Here is a 25,523-nt window from a genome sequence, read left to right on the forward strand (position 1 = left end):
ATGAGTGCGGGCTTGCTAACGGCCCCTGGCCCGGGTCAGTCTCAGGTCAGGTTGAAACACAGGGCGTCAACTACCCTATGGCAGGAACTACAGAGGGAGGGAATGAAAGGTAAAGCGGAAATAGGCCACGGATGGTTGGAAAGAAGAATGAAGGAGAACCAGATAATCAGAGAGTGTCTTCTTTAGAGGTTTTGTAGACCGTCAAAGGGCAAAGGTTGTTTGAAGAACAGTTCATATATACACAAACACACATGTTTGTTTCACTATATTAGTGAGGACATTGCATTGACTTCCGTTGATTTTATATCAGGTTATATTTTCTATCACCTAACTCAAACCCAGCCCTAAACCTACCCATCACAGAAACATGCAAAATACAAAATTTAAATAAAAAAACAGTTTGAGCCAATTTATAAGCCTTTTAACTAGTGAGAACCAGTAAAATGTCATCACTAGTTGGTTGTCATAATATTTCACTTTATAAATTAGGACATGTGGCCCTCACAAGTATAGCCAAACCTCTACACGTTTAGTATGATTTATAAGCTGTTTTCCTATTCGGCAAATAAACAATATGTAACCAGTATATATTGTGCATCCCTACTAAATAATACTCTACTTCTAAATAATATTCTACTGATACTACAAGAGCTAAGATATAGAGACTAGCCTGCTAAGCTTTTGGAAACACATCAGCCATATGTTCAAAATATTACGAGAAAATATGGCAAAAATTGTGGTAAGCTTTCCGCAATCCCATAATTCACCATGACAAAAGCAGGGCATTCAGTGAAACTGTAACCGTAAGCATTTTCGCGCTCCTGATAGGGAGGCCTCTCCTCCGTTAAAGAGAAAGAGGGAATCTAAGATTGTTAAGAGCAGGAGAGGAAAGAGGCGTCCATTTTGTTTTACAAGATCCTTTTTACTGCACGCTTTTATTCCCCTCTCTAGTTCTATTACACATCTGGAGAACAGGGAAGTTACCCCCTCCATCTCTGTTGCTCTCCCTCTCTACTGACGTCATCTTCATTCTCTGGGCTGATTAATAGCACATGAGGGTTCAGTTGATGGAGATGGGGGGGACTGGAGATGCATAACCATTTACCACCAGAAAGCCCACTTATCAGCTATACTCTACAGCCGACAAATGTTCTCAGTCCTTACAATTGTACATACCTAGATATACTTTAATATACATGATAAAAAAAGTTATAAAATATACTCTCAAATTGAATCACTTATCCATAACCCCTGATATCTCTATATTTAAAACAAAATGACATTTTAGTAGTATGTCTAGAAATTTTTCCAGCTCTAGTTTCTGTAGTGTGTGAAAGGGTCAGATGCACAGAGGCAATAAAGGCCGCTTTGTTCCCAAGCGAGAATCACTCTCTCTACCTCAGCCATTATCACCAATTAGAGTGTCTGTCCTCATTTATGTGGGACGGCTCTTGTCTTCTCCTCCCCTCCCTTCGCACAAAGACCCATGCGCAAACACCTGCCTGAGGAAAAGCTTCATCGTCACTGTGTCCTTATGCCCTTCATTACAAAAGAATATGAGTCAGGATCTCATGTTTAAAGGAAATTGAGAAAAAGGGAAAGAAAGAGATACAGACTTGGAGGCGATTTTAGGAGACTTCAGAGCTTCAGAGAGTGAGCTGGGGGTTTTGTTATAAGGAGAAACAATCTTAGCCCTGAGGTTCGGCCATTGTGGGGTAAAGATGCTCCTCCAATTTTGCCATACATTGTTAATGTGCTATGGTTATAATACCATGAGCTCAGATGATGGGATCTCTTTCTCTCAAATCAATGAATATGGGTGTTGAATGGCAAGCACTTCATATTTTTGTACCAAAAGTATTCACTCTGTGAATTGTCTGAGGATGCCTCTCAATCTCTGTGCTGGATCTTTAGATGCATGTAACAGCTGGCTAATGCTATTAGTTTAGGATATTTAGGTGGTGGTGGTGGTGGTGGTGGCGGTGGGGGGGGAATCATTATATGCTAGTCAGATAAGCCTGCGTAATGAAACACAAAAACATCCCTGCGGTCTGCAATGCAGGTCAGCGTGTTTAACCCATCGAACGCAGACTGAGCTGCCGAAACTAAATCTTAATATCATTCGTATGACTCATGAGAACGGAAATAAAACTTTGATTATAATGCTACACACGCTAAGCTGAGGTGAGCCTCAGGGGACTGTGGTCGAACGCTAAGACAGATGCTCTTCCAGTGAACAAGAAGCGAATGCTCCTATACAAAAGGCAGTTAAAGTGAATAATGTACACTTTGCGGTTGATAAGCCTTTCGTGCCAAGACGAGGTGCTGATTACCTGTTGTTGACAATAATCTGAAAAGCGGCTTAAGGGGGTTTAGAGATGCGGAGAACCGGCTGCTGTCGCGACCTGGAGAAAGGTCTCTCTGACTGGAGGTGATATCACGGGTAGGCCACAACTGAGATGGATTAGATAGAACGATTGATTAAACCTATTGATTATCTAATCTTCTTCTGATTGCCATTTTAACTCGTTTGTGAGTCCCACCCTTCCTCTGAGAACAAACACCTCGTACGTGATGATCGTGGTGTTGTGGAGAGCCTGACTGAATTTAGATTTGCATACTATCTGTCCTAAATATTATGAAAATTAGGACTGGTGCTCCTAAAGCATAGTAGGTTAAAATAACTAGCCTATCCCAAAGGTGCCCAGATTGTGATTGTGTTTTGATTTTTAAATAAAAAATGTATTGTGTGTGGGTTTTTAAAGTGTGAATGCATGCAATGGGGTAATATCCCACAATCTTGCTCTATAAAAGAGAAGTGGCTTGTGAGCGTAAGAAATAGCAGGGGATGTAAAGTAGAAGCTGCCATAACAGTCTTAAAATGAATTTTGACTTTAGCTATATGCTGACTCATCAAATGCTGTTGGGTTTGTGATGTCCAGATAAGTTGTGATGCCATTGTTGTGCATCTGTTCTAAGTAATCAAAATAGCTTTTCTTGACCAGTTAGTGCTATGCTAAGCTAGTAGACTAGACTGTTTGCTAAAAGAAGGCTGAGTGAAAATACAAAGAAAGATAAATGTTTTAGCTCTGGTAACAATGTGATTTTTTATTTAAACAACCAGGCTCTTTGGAAATATGCGCTTGTGGCAACAATTCATCAAATTTATATTACATTGCTTCTTACACGATACACGACACTTTCAAAGAGATAAAAACATACCAGAGCATTCCACAATGCAGGCGCAGTGCGCAATGCACTACCGAGCAAGTTTACTACATTAGAAAAGTCATATGGAGCTGATTATGTGATGCAAACACAAAAATGTATAATAGTCAATATTATAGATACAAATCATGTACTATGAGATTTTTTTTATTTTTTTATTTTTTATGCAATAATATAGTACTGGGCAAGGAACTGCTAGAAAATAAGTCTTTATCAATCGCTAATCTGCCCCCGTAATCATAATTAGTGTAAAAAGAAATAAAAGTTTTATTTTGCTGCCTCAAGTGTTCATTTCAGGTGGAAACTGCAGTGAATTGTTTGTATAAGTAAATTTTTGAAGTTATGCAAAAATGTAGGTAGAGGCATGTTTTCCTAGTGAGCCTAGTTTGAATTTAAAATATATTTTCATGACTATTAATAATGAATAAATAATAATAATAATTAAACAATTTTCTTTCAATTTTCAATCAGGCACTGAATAAAATAAAGTGGCTGCTGTAAAAATAGTGCCAGACTTCCTTAACTCTCCCACGACACGAGCAGCCACACAGGCACAAACATCACCACAGAGGCCAAAGGTGCTTTGCTAGCAGAGCGATAAGCTAAGACTAGCGACAAGGGCCTCTTTCTGAAGCTGAAGGAAACTGTTTTGGCTCTATCTCAATGACAACAGAGGCCTCTCCTCTTCCCCCTCCCAGCCCTTCATCTCTCATCTTGTCCCTCAGAAGAGATCTCTCGCTAGATGATACGGTGAAGAGTGCTATATAATGCAGGCTAATGTCACACTGGTGAAGGTACTTGGAGAAATGAGCCCTGCCTGTGCAAAACTGGCATGAGTAAAGGAGCAAGGGCTATCTTCTGGCACATAAAAGGAGACTAAAAGGGTAAAAGAGCCAGAGAGAGAGAAAAAATGAGAGAGAGACAAAGAATGGTGGGATTAAAAGAAAGAGAGTTGAGTAATTGGGAGTGACAAGCCAGTGGTGGTGTGTCAGGCCTTCAAACAACAGGCTTGAGTGAGTAATAGATGGAAAGAAATGAGAGAGAGAGAGAGAGAGAGAGAGAGAGAGAGAGAGAGAGAGAGAGAGAGACAAAAGAAAGGGGGTTGAGTTTTACTTCTGAAACCTTCGATGTTCAGGAAAAAAGGGACATTTTTTCTTCTAAGATTGCCAAGAGAGAGCAGCCTTTTAGAGGTGACCTGTGATCAAAGCCACCAGTGCATCCTAGATCCCTCCTGATGGGAATAACCTAACACTCTTTTTCTCTCCTCCTCGGATCCAGCATAATCACAGCACATCTGCCCATTAATATAACAGATTATATCAGTCTTTAAAAAGGTCCTGTATCTGCCCTACGGGGTCACCTTACCCGGGTCAGTCACTGGGAGGAGGGAAGAGTAAATGCAGCCATGCGTAAAAGCATTTTTTGCTTTTACGCTAAACTAGGCACGGCTACTCTGCATGGCACTGCAGAGCCTGTCAGGCGCACCGTTATGCAGTCTGATCCATAATAGAGCGCGAGAGAGAGAGAGAGAGAGAGAGAGAGAGAGAGAGAGAGAGAGAGAGAGAGAGTTCGCTCGCCACACTTAGCTGAATCAGGTCACACACTAGCAAGCACACAGATGCAGACTTAAAACTCCACCTATGCACAGACACACGCATGCATTAACTGATGACACTTTCACTCTTGAACACTAACTAACCTTAAAAAAAATCTGAATATTCAAACTCTTCAAATCCTTTGAGATTTCTAAAAATATGATGCATATAATAACAAAATAAAAGACACAACGTCAAATATATATATATATATATATATATATATATATATATATATATATAAATAATTAAATTGGTGAATATAATGGTGAAGGACATGTCTGGGTCATATTTCACCCCAAAATCAAGTGAAAGAAATTATATATTTAATAATACACATTGTAGACATTTTTTAGAATTGGAGAAAACTTAGATTTATTTTTGCATTGTGACAATTAAAAAAATAAGCAAAGAAAATACGTAACAGGAACCAAAAATTAAATATTAATGGTCTTAAAATAGGCTTTATTGTATTTACACAGAGTATCATTTCATATTTTTTATTTTGGCTTTGGGGTGAAATATGATCAAGAAATCATCATCAAAACTAAATAAAAAAAAGGAAATCAGATACTAATCACACGTCCATTGCAATAAATAAATAAATAAGACTTCTAATTTATGACTTTTATTACTTACCCAGCTAGCTCAGATCACCTGATAAAAGGCTAATACCCTGCAGCATACTATACACCCTGATCTTTGGTCTGGCTCCACTGCTTCACTTCTGTAATTAAAGAACTTGGACGCTATGAAATCTCACTCCAGCATGATGGACAGTTGACCCACGGCATCAGGATTGGCTTTCACGGAACGACCGGCTAGCCGTCTTGAGTGTGAGAGACCATTACACACATGCGGTTTACATGTCTGCATGGCTGCACGGTGGAACTGTAATGTTACCTTACAGGGTTACACATGCCTACGTAACCCCATGCTGTAATGGCCAGTGTCATTTTAGTGTTGGCTAGAGTAGTAAAAGGTCAAAGGGTCCAAATTTAAATAAATGACCTAACAGGAAAGAAGTGAATTAATAGACTATCAAAATTATATCATCACAGTGATCATTTAATCGGGAAAATGCTCATTTCCAGTCAAATGGATGCAGCATGAAAACAATGAGTTGGGCAACCCCCCTCAGTAATGCAATTATTCTCGACATGAGCACACTAGCAAAGCCCCCATTTACACTGCATGTCTGCAGCAGGGTAGGAGTGTGTGTGAGCGTGCCTTTCCAGCCCACCAGCCAGGAAGCAGTCAGTGGAACTCTTATTTAGCACAGGAAGTGCAGATTTGCTTAGCAACCACATTAACTCTCCTGTCACTGAGGTATTTAGAATTATACCTCTTTAGTGACAGCCAGGCGTGCACGGGCAGGCATATTACACACACAGATGTGCGTTTTCCTGATATTTGAACTCACAGAGGAAATACCACTCCTGAGACGCTTGACGGGAAAAGGTCTGAGCGCTGCTGTGCACAAACCTGGTACCTTCCCTTCAGTAAATTCAATTTATGTGCCATTCAGGACTGTATTTTATTTACACTCTTAAAAATTAAACATTGGTATCTTAGGTTCCTTTAACATCCTAGGACGCTATCCACAGCACAAAATGTTCTTTAGAGCGGAATTTTTTTTTTTAGATCATTGAAATCATACACTAAGAAAAACAAGGTTCTTTTTAGAACTCATCATTGAACGTTTTTTTGGGGAACCCTAAATGGTTCTTCTATGGCATTGCGGTGAAAAACCCCTTCTGGAACCTTTATTATATAATATATACGTAGACAGCCAATCAAAGCTCAGATTGAACCCAATTTCAAAGCGGCTCGGCCTTTGAGAACGTCGCTCTGTAGCTCCCACAGCCAATCTATGGGGTCTTTGACTGCAATCGACTGATAGCTTGACTCTGATAGATTGTTTCTATCGCGGGCTGGAGGAGATTAACGAGAGAGAGACAGGAAGTCGAGCCAGTTCCACTCAACAGAAGCTGAAGAGGCCGGCCGATATGTTATCGAAAACTAAATAAACATTTATCAGCGTGCATGCTCTGCTCGGCCCAATCACTTCCCTGTCTCCGTGTCTGGGGCCCCAACTCAGGTTTCAAAGTTCAGCCGCACAATTTACTCGCCAAACAAATCCTGAACTCGGTTGCTATTAAATATGAGCACGAATGAACGGCAGTGATCATTCTCGGTCAATCTGCCGTCAATCACGCACAATGGGCCGGTACATGGTGGGGTTTGGTCGTTATCATTAGTCGGTTTTCACACAATGATTTCACAAGAGAGATCACCTTTGGCTGAGAGGATTGCTTGTTTACACAAGCGTCAATGTGAAATTAAACACTTTTCATGTGGGCTTTTTATTCGCCAGGGCTTTTGAAACGAGGACGGAAAAACACTAGCGCACTCCTTTTACTGAATGAGTTTGCTTTACGATCTGCTCTTTTGATTCCTTTCAAGTTGGTTAACAGTGTTGAAATGTTCCAACAACTGGCTCCTGAGCAAATTCAACAGTTCCTGCTTGGTGAGGGGTTTTGTGGATGGCGAATTGTTGCGCTTGTTGGTGCTGCTGATGTTGTTTGGCAGCCCTTGTCTTTGGGAGAGGACAGTACAAAGGAGCTTTGATTGGAGTGTGTGTTTGTTCGAGTTGTGCTGACATCTGTGTGTCTGTGTGTGTGTGTGAGTCCATGAGTCTCAGAGTGGTGTTGGCCTCACTGAACGCACAGCAGGTTGACTAGAACATGCTGGCTCTTTCCCTCAAAGCCGCCAGCATTCTGTTCCAAATGAGTTCAGCTCGGGGAGAGCCTTCGCTCTGGGGCACAATCACAAGGCTTACTGTTACAGGCATAAAAGAGGGGTGAGGGGGATGGGACCTGTGAATGGGGACAGGAGAGATCCATCCGGAATGAGAATTAGGGACAGAGAGGCAAAGAGGAAGTGATCAATAATATTTTATCTGTTACTTGTTCTAAGGTTTTGCTTCAGAAGTTAGTTTAGGACTCTGAGAAACATAATTAAAGCATTTACACATTATATTCATGATACCTATCTACTCATCTATCTATCTACCTTTCTACCTCCACCGGGTATGACTTAGCAGTCAAATGTTAGACCAGTGCCAAATTAGCCTACAATGACAACATTCAAGATCCCCGTTTCAGATCACTGTGTAGTTCATCTAGAGCAAGACTGACAAACTGAGTAGACCTTAGGTAAATGGAGAGCCCCAGGAAGTGGAAGAACTGGCTGAGACCCAGTGAGAGCGACTACACCCAGGCGGAGGAGCGATCTGGGCCTCCTCAGGAGACAGTTTGAGCAGCAGAAAAGAGACGGGGTCTGATTTCATCTGATAAGCAGGCAGAGCTGGAATAAGGTCCCTGCACAGGGGACGTAGAGAGTGTGTGTTCTTTTGTCATTGCTGCCAAAAACTACACACTCAAGAATAGAACCTGCTGGCTTAGATTCTCTCCTTTACTTTCCTTCTCTCTGTCTTTTAGACCATCTATCTATCTATCTATCTATCTATCTATCTATCTATCTATCTATCTATCTATCTATCTATCTATCTATCTATCTATCTATCGGTTATCCAGACTTTATGTTAGCAACGTTATGTTCTTACATTCACATTTAAATTGTGATTCTGCATCCTCTTTGTTCCCTCAATTCAATTCAAATTCAGGAATTGGAATTTAAAAACCCATTCTCAATTCAGTTATGAATGGCGCACTACCTGGTATGTAACAAAAGTGTAAGTTGTGAATAAGCCATTTCATAAGCTTGAGAATGTGGCAGCTCTGTAGCTGGAGTGTTATTCAGAAAAACACTGAGCTGTAACCTATTATTGTGGGCAAGCAAGACAGAAGTCTGTGTCATTGGAGAGCTGTTGTGTCTTTAAGCAAGGACAGAGGTTGAGCTGTTTTGTCTCCTTGTCTGAGGGGAGGTAAGAATACACGCTCTCTCTCTCTCTCTCTTTCTCTCTCTCTCTCTCTCTCTCTCTCTCTCACACACACACACACACACAGTCAAAATGCCTTCACATATGATGTCTAAGGAGATGGCATCAAATTCAGGAAGCCCAGTGTAACATCAGAATGTGCTTCCTGCAGCAATCAATAGATCTCAGGGCCATACACCCCCACACATGCACAGACCTTAACAAGGGCGTGAGTGGATAAACAAATTGCCCTTGCACTTTAATCAGACTTGGAGAGAAACAACAAGCCTTTTGCAAAATTTATGTAATCGTTGCTTGAAGAACGTCTTCGCTATTTCACTCTGGTTTTGCTTTAAAAGCCACTTTGCGATCGACCAACCACTTAAGCTAAGCCAAAGCCAAATCGCAGTCAAACTGAAATATTACCAGCTCTGAAACACACCTCATTTATATATCTTTGATAGCCATCATATTTATGGTCATTATAAAGTATAAAAAGTGTTTAAATATGCTCGTACTTTGAATACGAATACTTTTGAAGTGTCGGCCAGGTCCGTGTGAAATCGTTCAAGAGATCCATTGAGTTGTAGATCGATGCAGCTCCTCGCGGCCAGAGAGAGACAGCACTGAAGCTGATGCTAATTGAGACAGAAGTGAATTGATAAGGCCTAGGCTGCATAATAAGCTCGCTTGAAGCTAACACAGGCTAATGTTTCCATTAGCGTCCGTGAAGAGATGGATGGAGCAATAGATGGTGATATGGAAGGCCTAGTGGGAAAGACGGATGAGACAGGGAGACCCCATTTACCGTATCCGAAAGGTCTGGACAGATTTTTAGAGTAACAATTAAAAAAAAAAATCTCAGAACATGCACTTAAATTCAATTTGAATAAAGGTAGCACACATGATGTGGAATTGCAATTCAGATTAGAAATTAAGAAAGTAGAATTCAAAGTAACTACATTTATTTTCCTGTCATTCCCAATCCTGAATTCGTAACAAAAAATTGTCGGCTCTCCGGTGGAGTATGAACATACAAGGGAAAGGGAAGGGAAACCTCCACAGCGTTGACATTCTCTTGAAACTAAAGCTCTTTGAGGCTGAGTTAATATTTGGAAAAGCATGTTTGTTAGGCTCCATCCATACAAATAAGTCCAATTAATTCAGTACTGATGCAGATGCATAGTGTATAGGATAGTCTTGACCTTAGTATTTTAAAGCACAATGTTGTTGACAAAGAGCTTCAGAAAACAGCAACCACTTTGACCTTCTGATAGGACGGATTCTTAGAAGCCAAGGTAAAGAGATAATTAAACAGACTGATAGGCCTAATAGTGAGATAAAGGTCAAAGTGAATGGAGAAAAATAGAGGGGGGCGATACATTAAACCAGTACTACAGAAGTCTGCACAGCGCAAATGTAAATAGTAGTAACCTGTAATTAGATCCCTCTACTGGAGCGATTTATTTCAGACATTGTACTTCATCGAGACAGTCTTATAGAGAGCAAACAATGAAGTATTGTCAGATATAGGATGCCCCTTTAAAACCGGGCAGGCTAGTTGGAGGGTACAATTATCTTCAATTTCCTCTTGGGAAAAAAAAGAGCTTGCAGAGATTGTGTTCGGCTTTCTCTCCGATTCCATGTCTGTGTGTGCTCGTGTTTGCATGTGAGCGTGTGTGACAGTCCTTTTCAGAACAAGATTACATGCGTGGGCAGGCGAGGAGTGGCTTCAGACAGTAAATCAATGGATTCAACTGTAAAAGTGTTGTAGAACGTCTACAGGTTAGCGCAGAGCGCAGGGGGAGCCGTGTGGCTTTAACCTGAGCCTTTACCTCCTTTCGTGGGCACACACACACACACATACACAGCTCTGGTTTCACACACATTGTTTTATTTAGCATGTCCGCTGTCAGCTCATTTGGAGGAGTGGTACTGAGTTGGAATAGTATTAATTGCGAGGGATCTATGACCTACGATCACTAACCTGAAGCACCATACTAGCCCGGATGCTAATGGTATTAAATGCCATTGTTTCCGACACTTTTAATTCACCTAGAGTAAGCCGAGAACACACACACATCTGTTTATACACATGCATACATGCTCCTTAAATCCCTAAACCTCATGGCCTTTCTGAACAACTTCTGATTGGTTAAGAGGTGTGACCATTCATCCAATCACTTCTCAGGGAGTACGTCTCCACTTACTCTACTAAAGTCAAATAAAATTACATTCACATTAACCAAAACATGTAGGGCATAGCCAGACTTGATTTTGTCCATTTGTATGTGGCTGAAACAAAATAGCTATTTACTAAATATTTTGACGAAACAGATATTTAATAAAATGCATATTATTCAAGATATTTCTTTTTAAATAACACATACATACAATGAATTGCTCACAATAAGACCAGTAACAATGACACTGGACTGGACTGTGGTGGACTGGACTGTCAAATTTGTAAAACTGAGACAAAAATTCACTCAATTTATTTAAATAAAAAAATAGTGAATCTGAAACCTTAATTCAATTCGACAAATTTAAAATAGCTCAACAGATCATGCTCCTGTACTTTACAGGAAAACATGCTGTTTTACCATTCAATTTATTTCACATGGTAGAAAAATTTCATTCAGTCAGAACTCTGATTGGTCCTGCACCCCACCAGCATCTGTCACATAAATCAATTTAAGTAATTATGAATTTGAAAATAAAAAGTTATTTGCTAACCACAATGTGCAATCATTGGAAAACCGCAACATGATTCATGTGGGCCACCGACTAGTGTGCCATTGTTAGCGCTTGACAGCAGAGTCTCCAGCGAGAAAAAGCACGGGGGAAGGGTGCTGTTGAACCGAGACAGACATTCTTTTGTTACCTGTTCAGCAAAACCAAAATAGCCTGCAGGCTTTAAGGCTGGAACTGATATACAACGTCCCTTAATCAAAGAACAAAATGACAAGCTTTCTGTGTCACGCCTAGCACTGCCTCTCCACTACAGCCACAGGGCTTTAACTGGCAGCCATCTTTAGCAACGGCAAACCAGGAAGTGATGAAGTTATCATATTGTTGTGTTTCTGGTGAAACAGCAAAAAATAAAACAGATTTAGAAAATCTGTACAGAAAAAAAAAAAAAAGTCTTACGATTAGCATAGGTACTGAACTACAATTTATATTCCCCAGAGAGCACACATACATTTGACGAGACATTTTTTGAGGAAAATACATGCTGATGTTAGATTAACATTAACTGAATGTTTACACAACATTTGTGATTCAAAATTTACGTACGTTTTTATGTAAATATGACGCTTAAAACTGCACAATGCTGTCTAGATGAATAATTTAGCAGACATCTTGCAAACATATGTGTATCTACTTGTTCTGTACATTGCGTTTCTCTCTCTCTCTCTCATCAACACGTTAGCTATGCTAGGCTTGAGGCCCATTCACGGCAAGAACGATAACTATGTTAGCATCCACAACACACAAAAATAATAGTCGGGTGGATTCTGATAGGCTGTCAGTGTTTCATTCAGAAAGTGATTCCAATGATATCTTTCCTCTGTGCCGTTACAGTTGTGGACTTCCCTATTCTCATTGAGTTAGACGATTATTAAAACTTCATATTTATCGTTATAGTTACTATCCTTGATGTGAACGGCCCTTTAGTCTGGAAAAAAACAGGACAATTAAGCATGGCTTGCGAAGACCGCAGCCAAGACAATAGTCTCAGGCCTGGGCTTTGTCTTCTAGTCTTAGTCCTGTTCATGAGCTCCAGCTGATCCTTTTTAAAGATTTGAAGGACAAAGGAGCCCAGTTGAACTTTAGGATGAGAGGTGGGACCTTGGCGTGCTCTCCATCACCCCAAAGACAAAAAAAACCCTCTCATGACCACGACATTAGGTCTGCACCCTCCCTTTATTTAACATTCACCAAGACATACTCGCGCATGCACCAAAAAAGACTCTGATTTGCCTCCCGATGCAATGCAAACACACAGAACACATCAATGGCAGAGCCGTGCTGTGTTTCAGACCGCAGCGTTGCGGTTGTTCATTTAGACGGGGTGTGAGGACAGGCCTTTGTGTGGTTAGACTGGTGTCCACACACACCAGCACACACTTGCCCTCTGCCCCAGTTGTGTGGCCTGTAATCTTGTAATTCTTGGCCTGTGGCCTGTAAAAGGTCAGCTTTGAAACAAGATTACGGTGTTCTACGGTCAGGGTTTCACCTGTGTGATGTCATAGTGTAATCTACACGTCTGCTAACTCAAATGCTACTCACCATTTAGTAGACCAAAGCATAACCTCAGGAGAGATTGAAGTGAAAGAAAACAAGATGGTACAAAACTGTGAAACATTGCATGATAATCAACAAAGCCGCATTTGAAACGCTCTAATGCTTTATTTCCACATATTTTATTTACAAATATCGTGTGTGAATTGATTTTATTCCTTATCCCTGCTGATTCATGATTACATAAATGTGCTTTATTAGGCCTATATCTTTTCAAAATTGTGGCATGTTTTTTGTGGGCAGGTTATGTAGGCTTGTGATTACATCACCATTTAGCTCTCGAGTCGAGGGTATGTATGCGTGCGTGTGTGTGTGTGTGTGTGTGTGTGTGTGTGTGGATGTTCTGATTCAATGATGAAGCATCTGGGTGGGTGACAGACAGATGGAGTTATGAGTGAGTAAATGTATTTACCTTTTTACGCATATTATTTACACTGAATTGTACGATTAATATCATCCATGCCCTGCTGCCGGTCTGGAACGGCAGTCACGATAGCAAACCCATCATCTGTCTCCCTCTCGCTCTCTCTCTTCTCTGTAGATGTAGCCAAGAGCCCAGACAGCAGTGTTTCACCCTACCCTGCGATTCCACTCTCAGCAAACATAACTAGAGGATTTGAGTTGCATATTTTCTAGCCGTGTACTGTAATAGTATGTCTGTCTACTCATTTCAATGTCAAATTACACATTATAAAGTAGACTCCTTCTGTGTAGGGCACGCTTCAAAGAACGGCAGTTATAGAAGTCTGACTAACCAACCCAAATTATGGTGCATCTCAAACCAGTGCCACTGGGCCCAGACGAACGCTTCATTTAGAACGGGGTGAGGAAGGATGTTGCGTGTCTATTTCTTCCTTTCAGAGGCTATGTTTACAAGGATTTACATGCCTGTTAAAAGTCTTTCAGAACTTGTAAGGAATGAAATAAATAGATCAAGCTAATTTCTATATTCAAAATATTTTATGCAATATACTCGAGTAACATGGCGTGTTTATGTAGGTCTACAAATACATCAACTCTACGTTACAATGTTTTCCTCAAGCTATGGCATGCAAATTTTAGGGGCAGTGTGACTCCAAAAGGGGCAGCTTGACTCCAAAAATAACTCTTTTTTATTTTTCATAGTCATTCAGTTTGAGGAAGTGTCGCTGTCTCTCAATGTGTGTGTGTGTATGTCACGCTGCCTCTGTCAGACAACCATCTGTCCGATGGGAGCTGTATGGAGGCATCTGATTGGTCAGTCTGCCTGAATAGAGAGGGGTTTGATGGGAAGGGTCATGTGTCGGACTGCTCTTAGACACACAAACACACATTGCCAGCTAAAGTGTGACTCACTCCGTCACACAACAACAAAAGAGCTCAGCTGACATTGCAGAAAATCCCCATGTACAAACCAAAAAAACACGTATTTTGCTCAGCGATCTTCAATCACAGTAGCAGTCTAAAGAACTGCTGTGAATTTCAGACAGAAATTTCACATAGGATGCATTATATGCCCTGAGAAAAGAACTGGCCAATCAGAATTGAGTATTCCAGAGAGCTTTGTAAAATACAGCTGGAAATCCCACACAAATTGTACAAAAATTGAATTCATGATCTTAAAAAAACAACATAAAACTACTCACTTAAGTAATTTGACATATTTCAAACTGAATACTCAACAGTAAATAACATGAATTGAATAAATAACTTGAATGCAACCATCTGCATCTGATTGGATTGTGAAAAGTAGACTTTGACATTATAGGTAAATATAAATTGTCTCCGCCCATGGCCTTGGCTACATCAGAAGAAAACATTGTTTCAGAATCATCCACAATACAATCAAAATGTTACAGAAAATGAAGGTAAAATTTTGATGTAATGAATTATTTTTCCCCTTTTTATACAAATGCAGAACAGACATAAATCTTACAATCTGTATGTTAAAGCACACAATGAGGCTGAGAGGCGATTCAGTTGCATGATGAATTTTTCAAAGCCAAACTCGTCCAGTAATTTGTCATCATGTTTCTTTCTATCCGTGCTTAACTGCCATTAATAATACATATCAGTGTCATGAATGAATGAATGAATACAAAAAAAGTAGGAATGAATGAGGTTTTATTTGTTTAAAGAGCGCATGTTGCAGATATAAAGCCAGTCAGAACATTGGATCTAGTTCCTTTCTTTCCTACTTCATTCATTCTTTCCTAATTCGTTCATTCACTTGTACTTGTTATTCTGGTGTGACTAGGAGCCCATTCCGACAGTCTGCCTGAAATGAAACGTTCATGTCTTTCATTAAATCAAACATTTACCTCACACTTTATATATTAGCACATCCAGTCTCGCATTGACAATCACAGTAACCCAGGAAACCCCCGAAACGCATCTATTTTCCCACCCCTCCTCCCTGTTAATGCCAGACACAGAAAAAGCTCCCTCCTCCATCCCACACTCTTCTGTCTGCCAGCCCCCCCATCACATCTTTCTCCACCTCCCCCAGCCGTCCCTATCAGGCAGGTATATGAATGCTTTCCCAAAGGCCAGCCAATACAAACACACACACATTGACTGGGCTGACTGATGTGTGGGGGCTGGTGGAAGGAGTGTGAAAAGAGAGGATGCCCTGTGATGAACCTCTCTCTTTTATCTGTGTTTATCTCCATCTGACATTAATGAGATTTTAGCTACTGCATCCTGGGGGAGGGGGTGGACAGACTAGGAGGCTTAGCAGCGTGTGTCTAAGAGGGTGTGATATAATGTCACAACAGAGCTTAAGCTATGACGAGGGGAAATTATGTAAGAGGGTATAATTTTCCAAAATGTCTTCTTTTCGATTGCAATATAACTGAAATCGCAACGTTTCTGAGTTCACTAAGAATCTCTGTAACTGTGTAGGAAGTAAGGGCATCAGGTTAGCTCTCTTGAGTTACAATGCTTTGAGCTCCAAAAGCTAGTGAGCTATGCAGCATACTTACTACATTAGAACTTCACTACTGACTTAAAATTATATACATAATATAGCACTTATTGTACTGATACTTTCAATATTAAAGGATTTATATTTATAATCAATATTTCTCTCACTCTTAATTTAGCCCAAATAAGGTATCTAAGGAGGCAGCATTATTATTTTAATGTGGGATTGATTTATTTAAATTATTAATTATTATTATTATTATGCTATACACAGCATATTTCATTTGATGTGAATTAAAATGAGGCTGTTTGGCAGTGAAGAAGTTCAGTCTCTTCACTGTGTAATACTATCATGTACATGGATATCAATTGACAAAACATTGGAGATTTGCCTATAAAACATTTCCAGTGGAAAACAATTAGGGATGCACCAATATGAAAATTTTGGCCGATAATCAATAATTCTTTATATTTGAAAGCTGATGACCAATATATTGGCCGATAAATATATACCATGTCCCAAGCACACACTTATAATGTTCTCATCATCATTTTATGTAGCCTATATGACAGACTTGTGCTGTGCATGTTGCACTTAACTGTATTTTCCTTTTTTTGTTTTTTGTTATTCCAATCATATTTAAAGCAATTCAAAACCATCATGGCGAACAGTGTGCATCTGAAGTGTCTCAGCTGAAGGAAATAATCCATTATTTATCAGCTTTAATATATTGGCAACATTTTCTTATCGGGCTGATTACGATAACATTAAAAATGAACATATATCGGCCAATACAGATATGGAGGCCGATATATCGTGCATCCCTAAAAAACGGTTGTGATATTGCATATTGAACAAACTGTATTTCCATCCCTCACAGCCTCGCTTTTGCTTGCATCAAATTAAATAGGGCACCTAGTGTGAAGGAAGTCTATTTCTCAAGTATATTTGATCTCTCAAGCATATTTTAAAGTCATTGATGGCAACAACAAAAAAACAAAGACTTACTCCCTGCTGAGGTTGCTAAATAACGATGAACAGCAAAGCAGAATAAGTGCCATTTTGATTTGAAAACTCAGCTCAAGAGGTGAAAAACTGATCAAATTAGCAAGGATGTGGCTAATAAGCCAAGCATGAATGTTCACACATGAATTAAACTGTTAGTGTAAAAAAAAAAAAAAAAAACACTAATGAATTGACTTGCATTTGCATTAAAGAGCCACAAAAGCAATTAGGGTTTGAATTGTTCCAGGGAGATGTTCGTGTCTTATCTCTAAAACAAAGCCACATATTTTCTCTCCTTGCCCGGTTAATCACAGTTATGATCCATCAGTTCGGGCTTGTCAGTGACGGACTATTTGAAAAATCTTAATTAGCACCTAAAGGAGACTCGTTAGAACACTCAGCTGCTGCTCACTCCTGAAAAAAACCCTGTCGAATTTAATAACCACCCAGGACTACACATGAGGGATTTTTTTTTTTTTTTTAAACCAGGATCAGTGGGAACTAAGAATGAGCTTTGTTATGAAAGCAAGAGATTACCGTGCTTTTTTCACAGAGTTTCATACTTTGTAAAACTGTTCGGGTTTCTCGTCTGGCACTCTTGCGCAACAATAAAAATGACCCTTGCGGATATCCAAACAAAAGCCTGTTCATATCAGTAACCGACTGAACCACACAGGGTCCGTTTCTCTGGCTCGCAGGTCTTTGACCTCACGAGTCCAAGTTCTGGAACATGAGGAAGACTTAGACCAGTGAGGTCTCAGAACAGCCGTTCGACTCGGTTCTCAGACGGATCCTCCGGTTTATATCGTCGGGGCAGCTGCAGGACTATCCGTAGCCTACCCGTGAAGCCCCTCGCATTCTGAAGGGGAGGCAGAGAAATGCGCAAATGCAGCTTTTCGCGATGCAGCCATTGATATGCATACCAGGGGCCAGCTGCTGCTGAGTAGAGTTGAGCCATCCGCTGTGTGTGTGTGTGTGTATGTGTGTGCGCAGCTTAAGAGCGATATGCCTGGCGAATAAGACGGGACATACCTAATATCCCCTTAGGGAACTGGCTTCCTCTCCCAAAGCTCTTGCACCCTCTCAGTTCTCCACCAGATATCCCAGAATTCTCTGAGGCGCTGGGGTGGTGGTAGATAGGGATTTGGAAAGATGCCACTCTCGCTCGCTCTCTCCCCCCCTCTCTCTCTCTCTCTCTCTCTCTCTCTCTCTCTCTCTCTCTCTCCAAAATAAAAATCACAAGTCAGCCGAACCGAACGCGGAGGACGGAAGAGAGAAAATGAACACGCAAGGTGTTCATCAAAAGCATTTTCAAGGGCGTGATTTGGAGAAAATTACGTAGCTTTGTTTCCAAAGAGCGAACAATTAAGCGAGAAAACTGCTTCAAAGGCTGAGAGCGGTTAAATGCTTTAATGACTAGATGATTAGAGAGGTTTACTGCCCACTTCCAGCACCTGGGGGGAATTAAAGATCGAGAGAAAGGGAAAAAACACTTGATTGTAGAGGAGACGAGAAGTCAGCAGGAGAAGGGTTCTGATACCGAGCAGGTGTGTGTGTGTGTGTGTGCGCGCGCGCCGGCAGACACGGAGCGAATGCGAATACGAGAGTGAGAGGGCACGCTTCATTCATGCCCATTCATACACACGTTTGCATAATCAGTCTCTCGCTGCACTTCGGGAGTGGCTGTCCTGGAATGCGGCTGTCGCAACTCTCCCTTCCCGTCACTGAGCTGTGGTTTTCCTGCACTGGCGGCAAGAACACGCCGTCTGCCAAAACTCTCGAAATAACCCCTGATAAAAAACGCCTCCACATTTAACAGGAAACTCAGAGGGGGAAATCAAATGCATGACTACGTGGGAAAGGCTCATGATATGGGCTTTCTTGTGCTTACTGCTCTGAAAAATGAAAATGCCAACTATTTCATCAAGTAGGCGAAATCTGACAATGTAAAATGGGCAGTGAAAAAACATTATTATAACAGGGCTGTAATTAAACATTCATTTAGTTTTCATCCGTTTTCACAAATGTGCATTTTTGTAGTTCACGTGGAGACATATAACGGTATACTTGTACTTTGAAACCCGTTTTCAAAAGTTTGTGTTTTCAGGCCCCCAAACCACAGTTGTTCTGTAAATGAACGGCTAAAACGCATGAACGTTTTTAGTGTGTCGTGTAAACGGCCCCTCAATCTATTTAGTCCGTAATCCACCTAATCATTCATCGCCACTCCTGACAATTACGTCCAGACATTTTTATCAGTATAAAGTAATCATGATAGCTCATGAAGCCAACTCAACACCTGGACTTACACTTTGAACCTGTATACTACAGTTCAGCAAACTCAAACCTTGTTTACCAAGCTGCCAAACTCTTTTAAACCCTTTGAACAAGATCTCAGACAAGCGTAACACAATTTCCTTCACCACAGAGTATTAAAAGATGATGTGTTTGGACCTGAGACAGCTTTACAGAACATAATGGCTAGGTGCATTTTACGCTTAATTATTGACTGTGTGTCTGAGCGAGGGACACAGAACATCCTGTCTTTCTATGTCTTCCGGCTGCTGACTGAAAGCACCAGACAGACACGCACTCACAAACACTTATATATACACACACACATGTATATGTCGAGGGAGGTTGAGCAACTACACAGTCTGTGACCTTCCCTCAGCAAGCAGCAAAGAAAAAGGAAGTTCCTTCACCCCACCCAGAGACAGAGAGAGTGAGAGAGAGAGACTGCCAGACTGCTTTTCACAGATGAGGAACAGTAAGATCTGTAAATAACTCAGCAGAAAACAAAATAGCTCTGTCACAATCGCACAGACAGCAACGTAAACACAGTATACAAACATACAGACTGTTACATCTACATTACTCGCATGTGGAATGCTTGTTACGCAAGGTTGCAAACACAAATTAATATAAATGTGCACATATAACCGTTTTCAACATTGATAAGAAGAAATGTTTCTTGAGCACCAAATCAGTATTAGAATGATTTCTGACGGATCATGTGACACTGATGACTGGAGTAATGATGTTAAAAATGGTCATCACAGGAATAAATTACATTTAAAAATATATTTAAATAGATCACGATTAGTTTAAATAGTACACACGATATTACTGTTTTTACTGTATTTTTGATCAAATAAAGACAGCCATGGTTAGCTTAAGAGACTTTTCAATCATCATTTGAAATCGAGCTTATAGCTCAAAGCATTTGCATCAAGCACGTTTCAAGCCTCAGTCTTATTCTACAAACATCTGAGTGGCAAATGAAATTGTGTGGAAGCCATTATGAAGTCATCAATATCAAATCGCAGACTCTTCCTGGCAAAGGAGTGACCAGGCGGTCGGGCATATGTAAAAATACACCGAATCTCCCCCTCTTTAGATGGATATAATGATATATTCCACTTCCGTTTCCAGACGGTTTGAGAGTGTTCCCTCTTGTGTGTGGTGAGAGGAAGGAAAGCTCTTGAGATGAATAAAAGCCTGCTGTGGGGGGTCTGATAATGTGATAATGCAGAGAGCTCCGGGACATTTTGGGCTCACTCGAGACCAAGGGAAACAGCTCGATGTTAACGAGGCAACGTCATTCACCGTAAGGGACAATTCAATCTGCAAAGCACTTATGACACACATCGTCCGTGCAAAAAGAGACAGAAAACGGCAAATGTGTGTAAACACGCTGGAGAGCAGGCCTCAGTTTACATTCTCTCGCTCTATTCATACAGGGAAAGTAAGCTGGAGGTGGTGGAGGGCTGATCAGAGAGAGATGGGAGGGAGGAGATGTTGGTGAATGCACTTCTTTGTTGGTTCATACTCCGTTTCCACCACAATACTCCAATCCCTGCATCATCAGCTCCATTCAAGGGAAACAGTTCATGCAAATGACCAGGCCTGCCATTCATTGAGTGTTTGTGTGTGTGTGTATTGGAGGGGGGGGGGACACATTACTAAAAAACTTTTCCTCTAATCCTCTACCTCACAAACAGGACCGTGTCTGCAGCAAGAGTCAACCATTAGAGCCCCAGGGTTAAGATGAGCCGCCACACATGCAAGTAATCCGAGACTGGAGACAATCCAAAGCAGATAAACATAAAACAATCAGCCCGAGACTACTTTATCCCATTATTCCTTCCAAAAATACCCAGAAATGAACTTTACAATGCATATTTAAGCAGCAAACTTGGTTGGAGCGCAGCTCAGAAAGCATGTTTTTTTTCCCTCAGCAGCCCCGTGATTAAACCCTCAATGGCCTGATCATTAAAAACACATCCACTGTCAAGTACCTGTGATAGCTAAACGGCCCATTTCAGAATTACCATAACATGACGCCATTGCCGTGGGACATGTGGAAGTCATGCTGAGCTCGAGAGACAGATGGAGGAATGAGATGATAAAAAACAAGCACTAGACAGAGAGAGAGAGAGATGAAGACTACAAGCGCCCTAGCCTTTAATGGCTCTAAATGATTGTTTATTTACGCAGTCAGCGCTGTATCTACAGTAAAGGTTAACGGGACAGAGGTTGTGACACTGAGGGTTAGTTACTGGTCAATTAAATTCAGCAAAGCCCAAAAAGCTACCAAGAAATGCTCTCTGTGAGAGATTGCATTTTTTGCATCGGTCTGCTCAAGTTAAATATTTCATGCCATTAAATTTAGGCCACTGCGACGGCCATTCTATCTTGACGTCCGCCCACAGATTCCACATCTCACCCCCCTCCCGGATATCAGGTTGTAACATTTGGACTGGGAAACCAATATCATGATAGTCTCTGGAGTCTGGAGACTGGGTCACCAAAGAACTGACACTCTTGGCCCCTTTCCAAGCACTCATCTAAGGAGGGAAGCTGACACTACTTGGAATATGCCAACGCAAAACTTAAGACATACAAATTTCACCCTGGTGGTGTGGCTTAGCGGTTAAAACATCTAGTCTGCCAACTTTAAGATTGTTGCTTTGAATACCAGCAGAGGTGATTCATGAACATCGCCACAGTGCCCCATCACACTTAACCTCAGGTTGTGCCAAGAGGAATGTCCCTATAAGAAGTGCACTGTACATCTGCCAAATAACTACTTACTGTTGAGTCTGAAGTTTGTGTCACCAAAGATCTGACACTATTGGCCTTTCTCCAAGCATTCATCTGAAGACGACCCATTCCAACAACATCTATTTTTTTTATATTTCTAATATTTATTTTTGAGTGACTAACTTATAATCCAAAAGTGACAAAAAGTTTCAATTTCACTACTAGTTTCAATTGTTTTTACATGCAAGATGCAATGACTAGTCAGAATGACTGTTTTATAGTTCAATATAAGTTCAATATAATTGCAAGATTAAAAATATTTACAGTAGCAACTTGGGATACAATAGTGTCTAATAAAGTAGTATGATCCAGTTAGTTCTAGGAAAACCGTAACAGATAGCTACTAGTAGCCAGACTATTTCTAGTAAGCCTGATTGAATATTAATACATTTTAAATAATTACTAAAACTGAAATAGGTGGAAAACATTCTAGTTGGAAGTGAACAGTTGATGTCTGAAGCACTGAAACAAACATTTGGGTTACACTTTATTTTAAGGTGTCTTTGTTACACTGTAATTATACATTTAAATATTGAGTAATATTAAGTACCTACATGTACTTACTATAGGGTTAGGATTAGGGTTTGGTTTAGGGTTAGATGCATGTAATTATGCACAATTTATAGTTATTACTATAGTAACTACATGTAATGACACTGTGAAATAAAGTCTTACCAATATTTGCCTCTACCAAGATAATAAGTAGCAGCAAAGGAATAAGTAGTTTGCAATGAATTACTTGATATTTGGGACTAATTTAATAGACACTACTAGTCACTATCTACTGGAATAAGTATCTAATGAAGTTATTCGTGAAATTGGAAAAGATGGTAGTCTCAATTGGCTTACATTTGCCATTAAAAAAACAAGCAGCAAAATAGGCACTAGTGAGTTTAAAAGGATGAAACGTCTTGTCATAGACGTCTGACACATGCAGTCCACTACAACAAAACTTAATCAGTTCTCCCTGCACTAGAGCAGGGGATGCAGCGCAAAATGCAACAAACTGGCTCACCCGTGATGCTTTCCGCTTGTATTTATTGGCGAAGTCAAATTTCTCCTTAATGTCATCCAGGAGCTGCTCCAGACGCGCTTTCTCCTCTTTCCCCGTGTAATCCGGGCTCAGGAGCACATACGCCCTCCAATTTGCCGAGTCAAAGCCCCAATGGCAAGTCCTGTTCTCCAGCGATTTGTGACTGTGCACCACGAATTTCTGGGTCGGGTACATGAGCCTGCAGTCCATGCATTGTATGCAGGGCGCGTTGGGATTCGTGTAGAGCTCCGGGACCAGAAGACCCTTACACTTCCCGAAGCACTCGTGATAGATCTTGAAGCTCTTTTCGGTGAGTTCCAGCTCGATGGAGCCGTAAAGCTCCTTCTTGGAGTGCGGTGGGTACGTGCCCCCGTAGATGAGCGCGTTACACAGGCGCTCCGAGTCCGTCTTGGTGATGAGCCCGCAGGACGGCGCGGAGAACGGCAGGATCCCCATCACCTTCAGGATCTCCAGCTGGTCGGCGGTACAACGCGAGCAGTAAATGTGCAGGTCGTCGCACACCGAGTTAATCTGCTGGAGCGAGAAATCCCGCAGCACTGTGTTGAGGATCTGCGGCAGGCACAGGCGCTTCTCGCCGCCCACCACGAAGCACGAGATGGTCTCGCTCTCCAGGACCGTCTCGCACCTCTCCGTGGAGCGGTCGGACGGGATGAAGAGCGGCCCGGGCATCACCGGAGGAGGCTGCATAGGGGGGAGATGCAGCACGGGCTCCGGGACATCTTTGCCATCCTTTTTGAAGAGAAGATCGTGTTGCCATCTGGCCGAGAAAGCGGCCGGTCCTCCGAGAGAGCTCATGGAGCTCAGGTGAAACTGTTTGAGAGTTTGTTGCAGTCCCGGGTGAGGCTGGAAACTCTGTCGCGTTATTGTTTCCATGTTTCGCGCACCGCGTTGTCGTTGAAACCGAGCGTCTGACGAGAAATACGACTCAAAGGTCCTGGTACCGCGTCTCTAAATCCAAGTCTGTGAAAACAAGCACAAGAAGGCCGATAGGGCTTCATGAAATCCCCACTCAGACGAAGGTTACCACCGGCGTGTCTTCCCCTGCAGCGGGCTCTCTCCTGTCCATATCAACAGACAGACGCGTACAGAAAACTCAAGTGTAACACAAGCAAAAGCGCGCAAGTTGTAGAAAAACTATCCCACGGGGGAGCCGAACTTGTCCCACGTCAAATTCAGGAGTCAAATACACAATCCACGAACTTTAAATCCGTATTTTCCCCTGCGAGTAGAGATCGCTGCAGCCGGACACGGCGCGTCGCCTCCGCTCCTCTGCCCCTGCAGTTCAGTGTGACTGAGTCAGTGAGCACAGCCTCTCTCTCTCTCTCTCTCTCTCTCTCTCTCTCTCTCTCTCTCTCTCTCTCTCTCTCTCTCTCTCTCTCTCTCTCTCTCACTCTCTCTCTCTCTCTCTCTCCCTCTCTCAGTGTTTGTGTGTGTCTGGCTCAGTCATTGAATCCCAGCCAAGAATGTGACTGACTCCGCAGGCTGTGGCTCTTCCAAGAACCAGCCTTCACTCCCCACTGCTGTAGAGACAGTCACTGACTGTACATATAATATCTATTTATAATAGAAATATTTATTATTATTACTATTTATATTTATAAATACTTAAACGTTTTTACTTTTTTATTATTATCTTATTTTAGTTGATTTATTGCCTTATTTTTAATTTAGTTATTATAAATCTAATTCATTATATCCAATTAATTATACTGTTAATGATTAAATATTAGGCTATTTCTTAAATATATATGACAGCTTCGTTTGTCACCATTTACAATATTGTCAAAGTGTGAACAGTACTTAAAATATTAAAATAGGCATATGAAAAATAAATAGGGTGAAGTAAATAAAGAAAAATATGAAATGAAGGGAATAATAAAAGAAAGAGAATTTTAAAATATTTTAAATATGTATTAAATCAGCCTAGTGTGCCACATTTGTTCTATTGTTAGTGTACTTTTTAAATGTTGCACTTTGTAGGCTACTTGAATAACATAATGCAAATGTAGGCCTATATGTTTTTCCATAAACATTAAATTGAAAATTAAGATTCATAATTATAGTATGTGAGCATCTTTGTTTCCATCAGTCATTTCTGTTATTTCAAATGTCCGCATTTTATATAAAAAAAAAAAAAAAAGGAGTTTGAGTACATTTTTCTATATCGGTTAACAACTGTATCTGTCATGGGTTCTGGACTCATTCATCTTTACTTTCACTTTCATGGACTTTCAGTTAGTTTTCATTCATCACATGTGTTCCTTTGTTTGATTTTCCCGCCACTCATCAGTAACCATGGACACTAATCATCATCACAGCTGCTCATCATTCAGTTCATCATCATGTATTTAAGTTCCTCCCTGTTGTCTGTTGATGTTTGCG

General features: G+C 41.0%; 1 protein-coding gene across 1 annotated transcript in view; it reads right to left on the reverse strand.

Annotated features, from left to right (window-relative positions):
* Positions 1-24,440, reverse strand: part of skia (v-ski avian sarcoma viral oncogene homolog a) — a 67,116-nt gene extending 42,676 nt beyond the window's left edge. Inside the window, exon 1 of the mRNA XM_082188268.1 lies at positions 23,103-24,440. Within this exon, the coding sequence (XP_082044394.1) occupies positions 23,103-24,014 (912 nt within the window). The 5' untranslated portion in view covers positions 24,015-24,440. The remainder of the gene's footprint in view (positions 1-23,102) is intronic.
* Between the last annotated feature and the right edge of the window lie 1,083 nt (positions 24,441-25,523).

The sequence above is a fragment of the Leuciscus leuciscus genome (assembly GCF_965113295.1).
Source record: "Leuciscus leuciscus genome assembly, chromosome: 13".
Classification (NCBI taxonomy): Eukaryota; Metazoa; Chordata; class Actinopteri; order Cypriniformes; family Leuciscidae; genus Leuciscus; species Leuciscus leuciscus.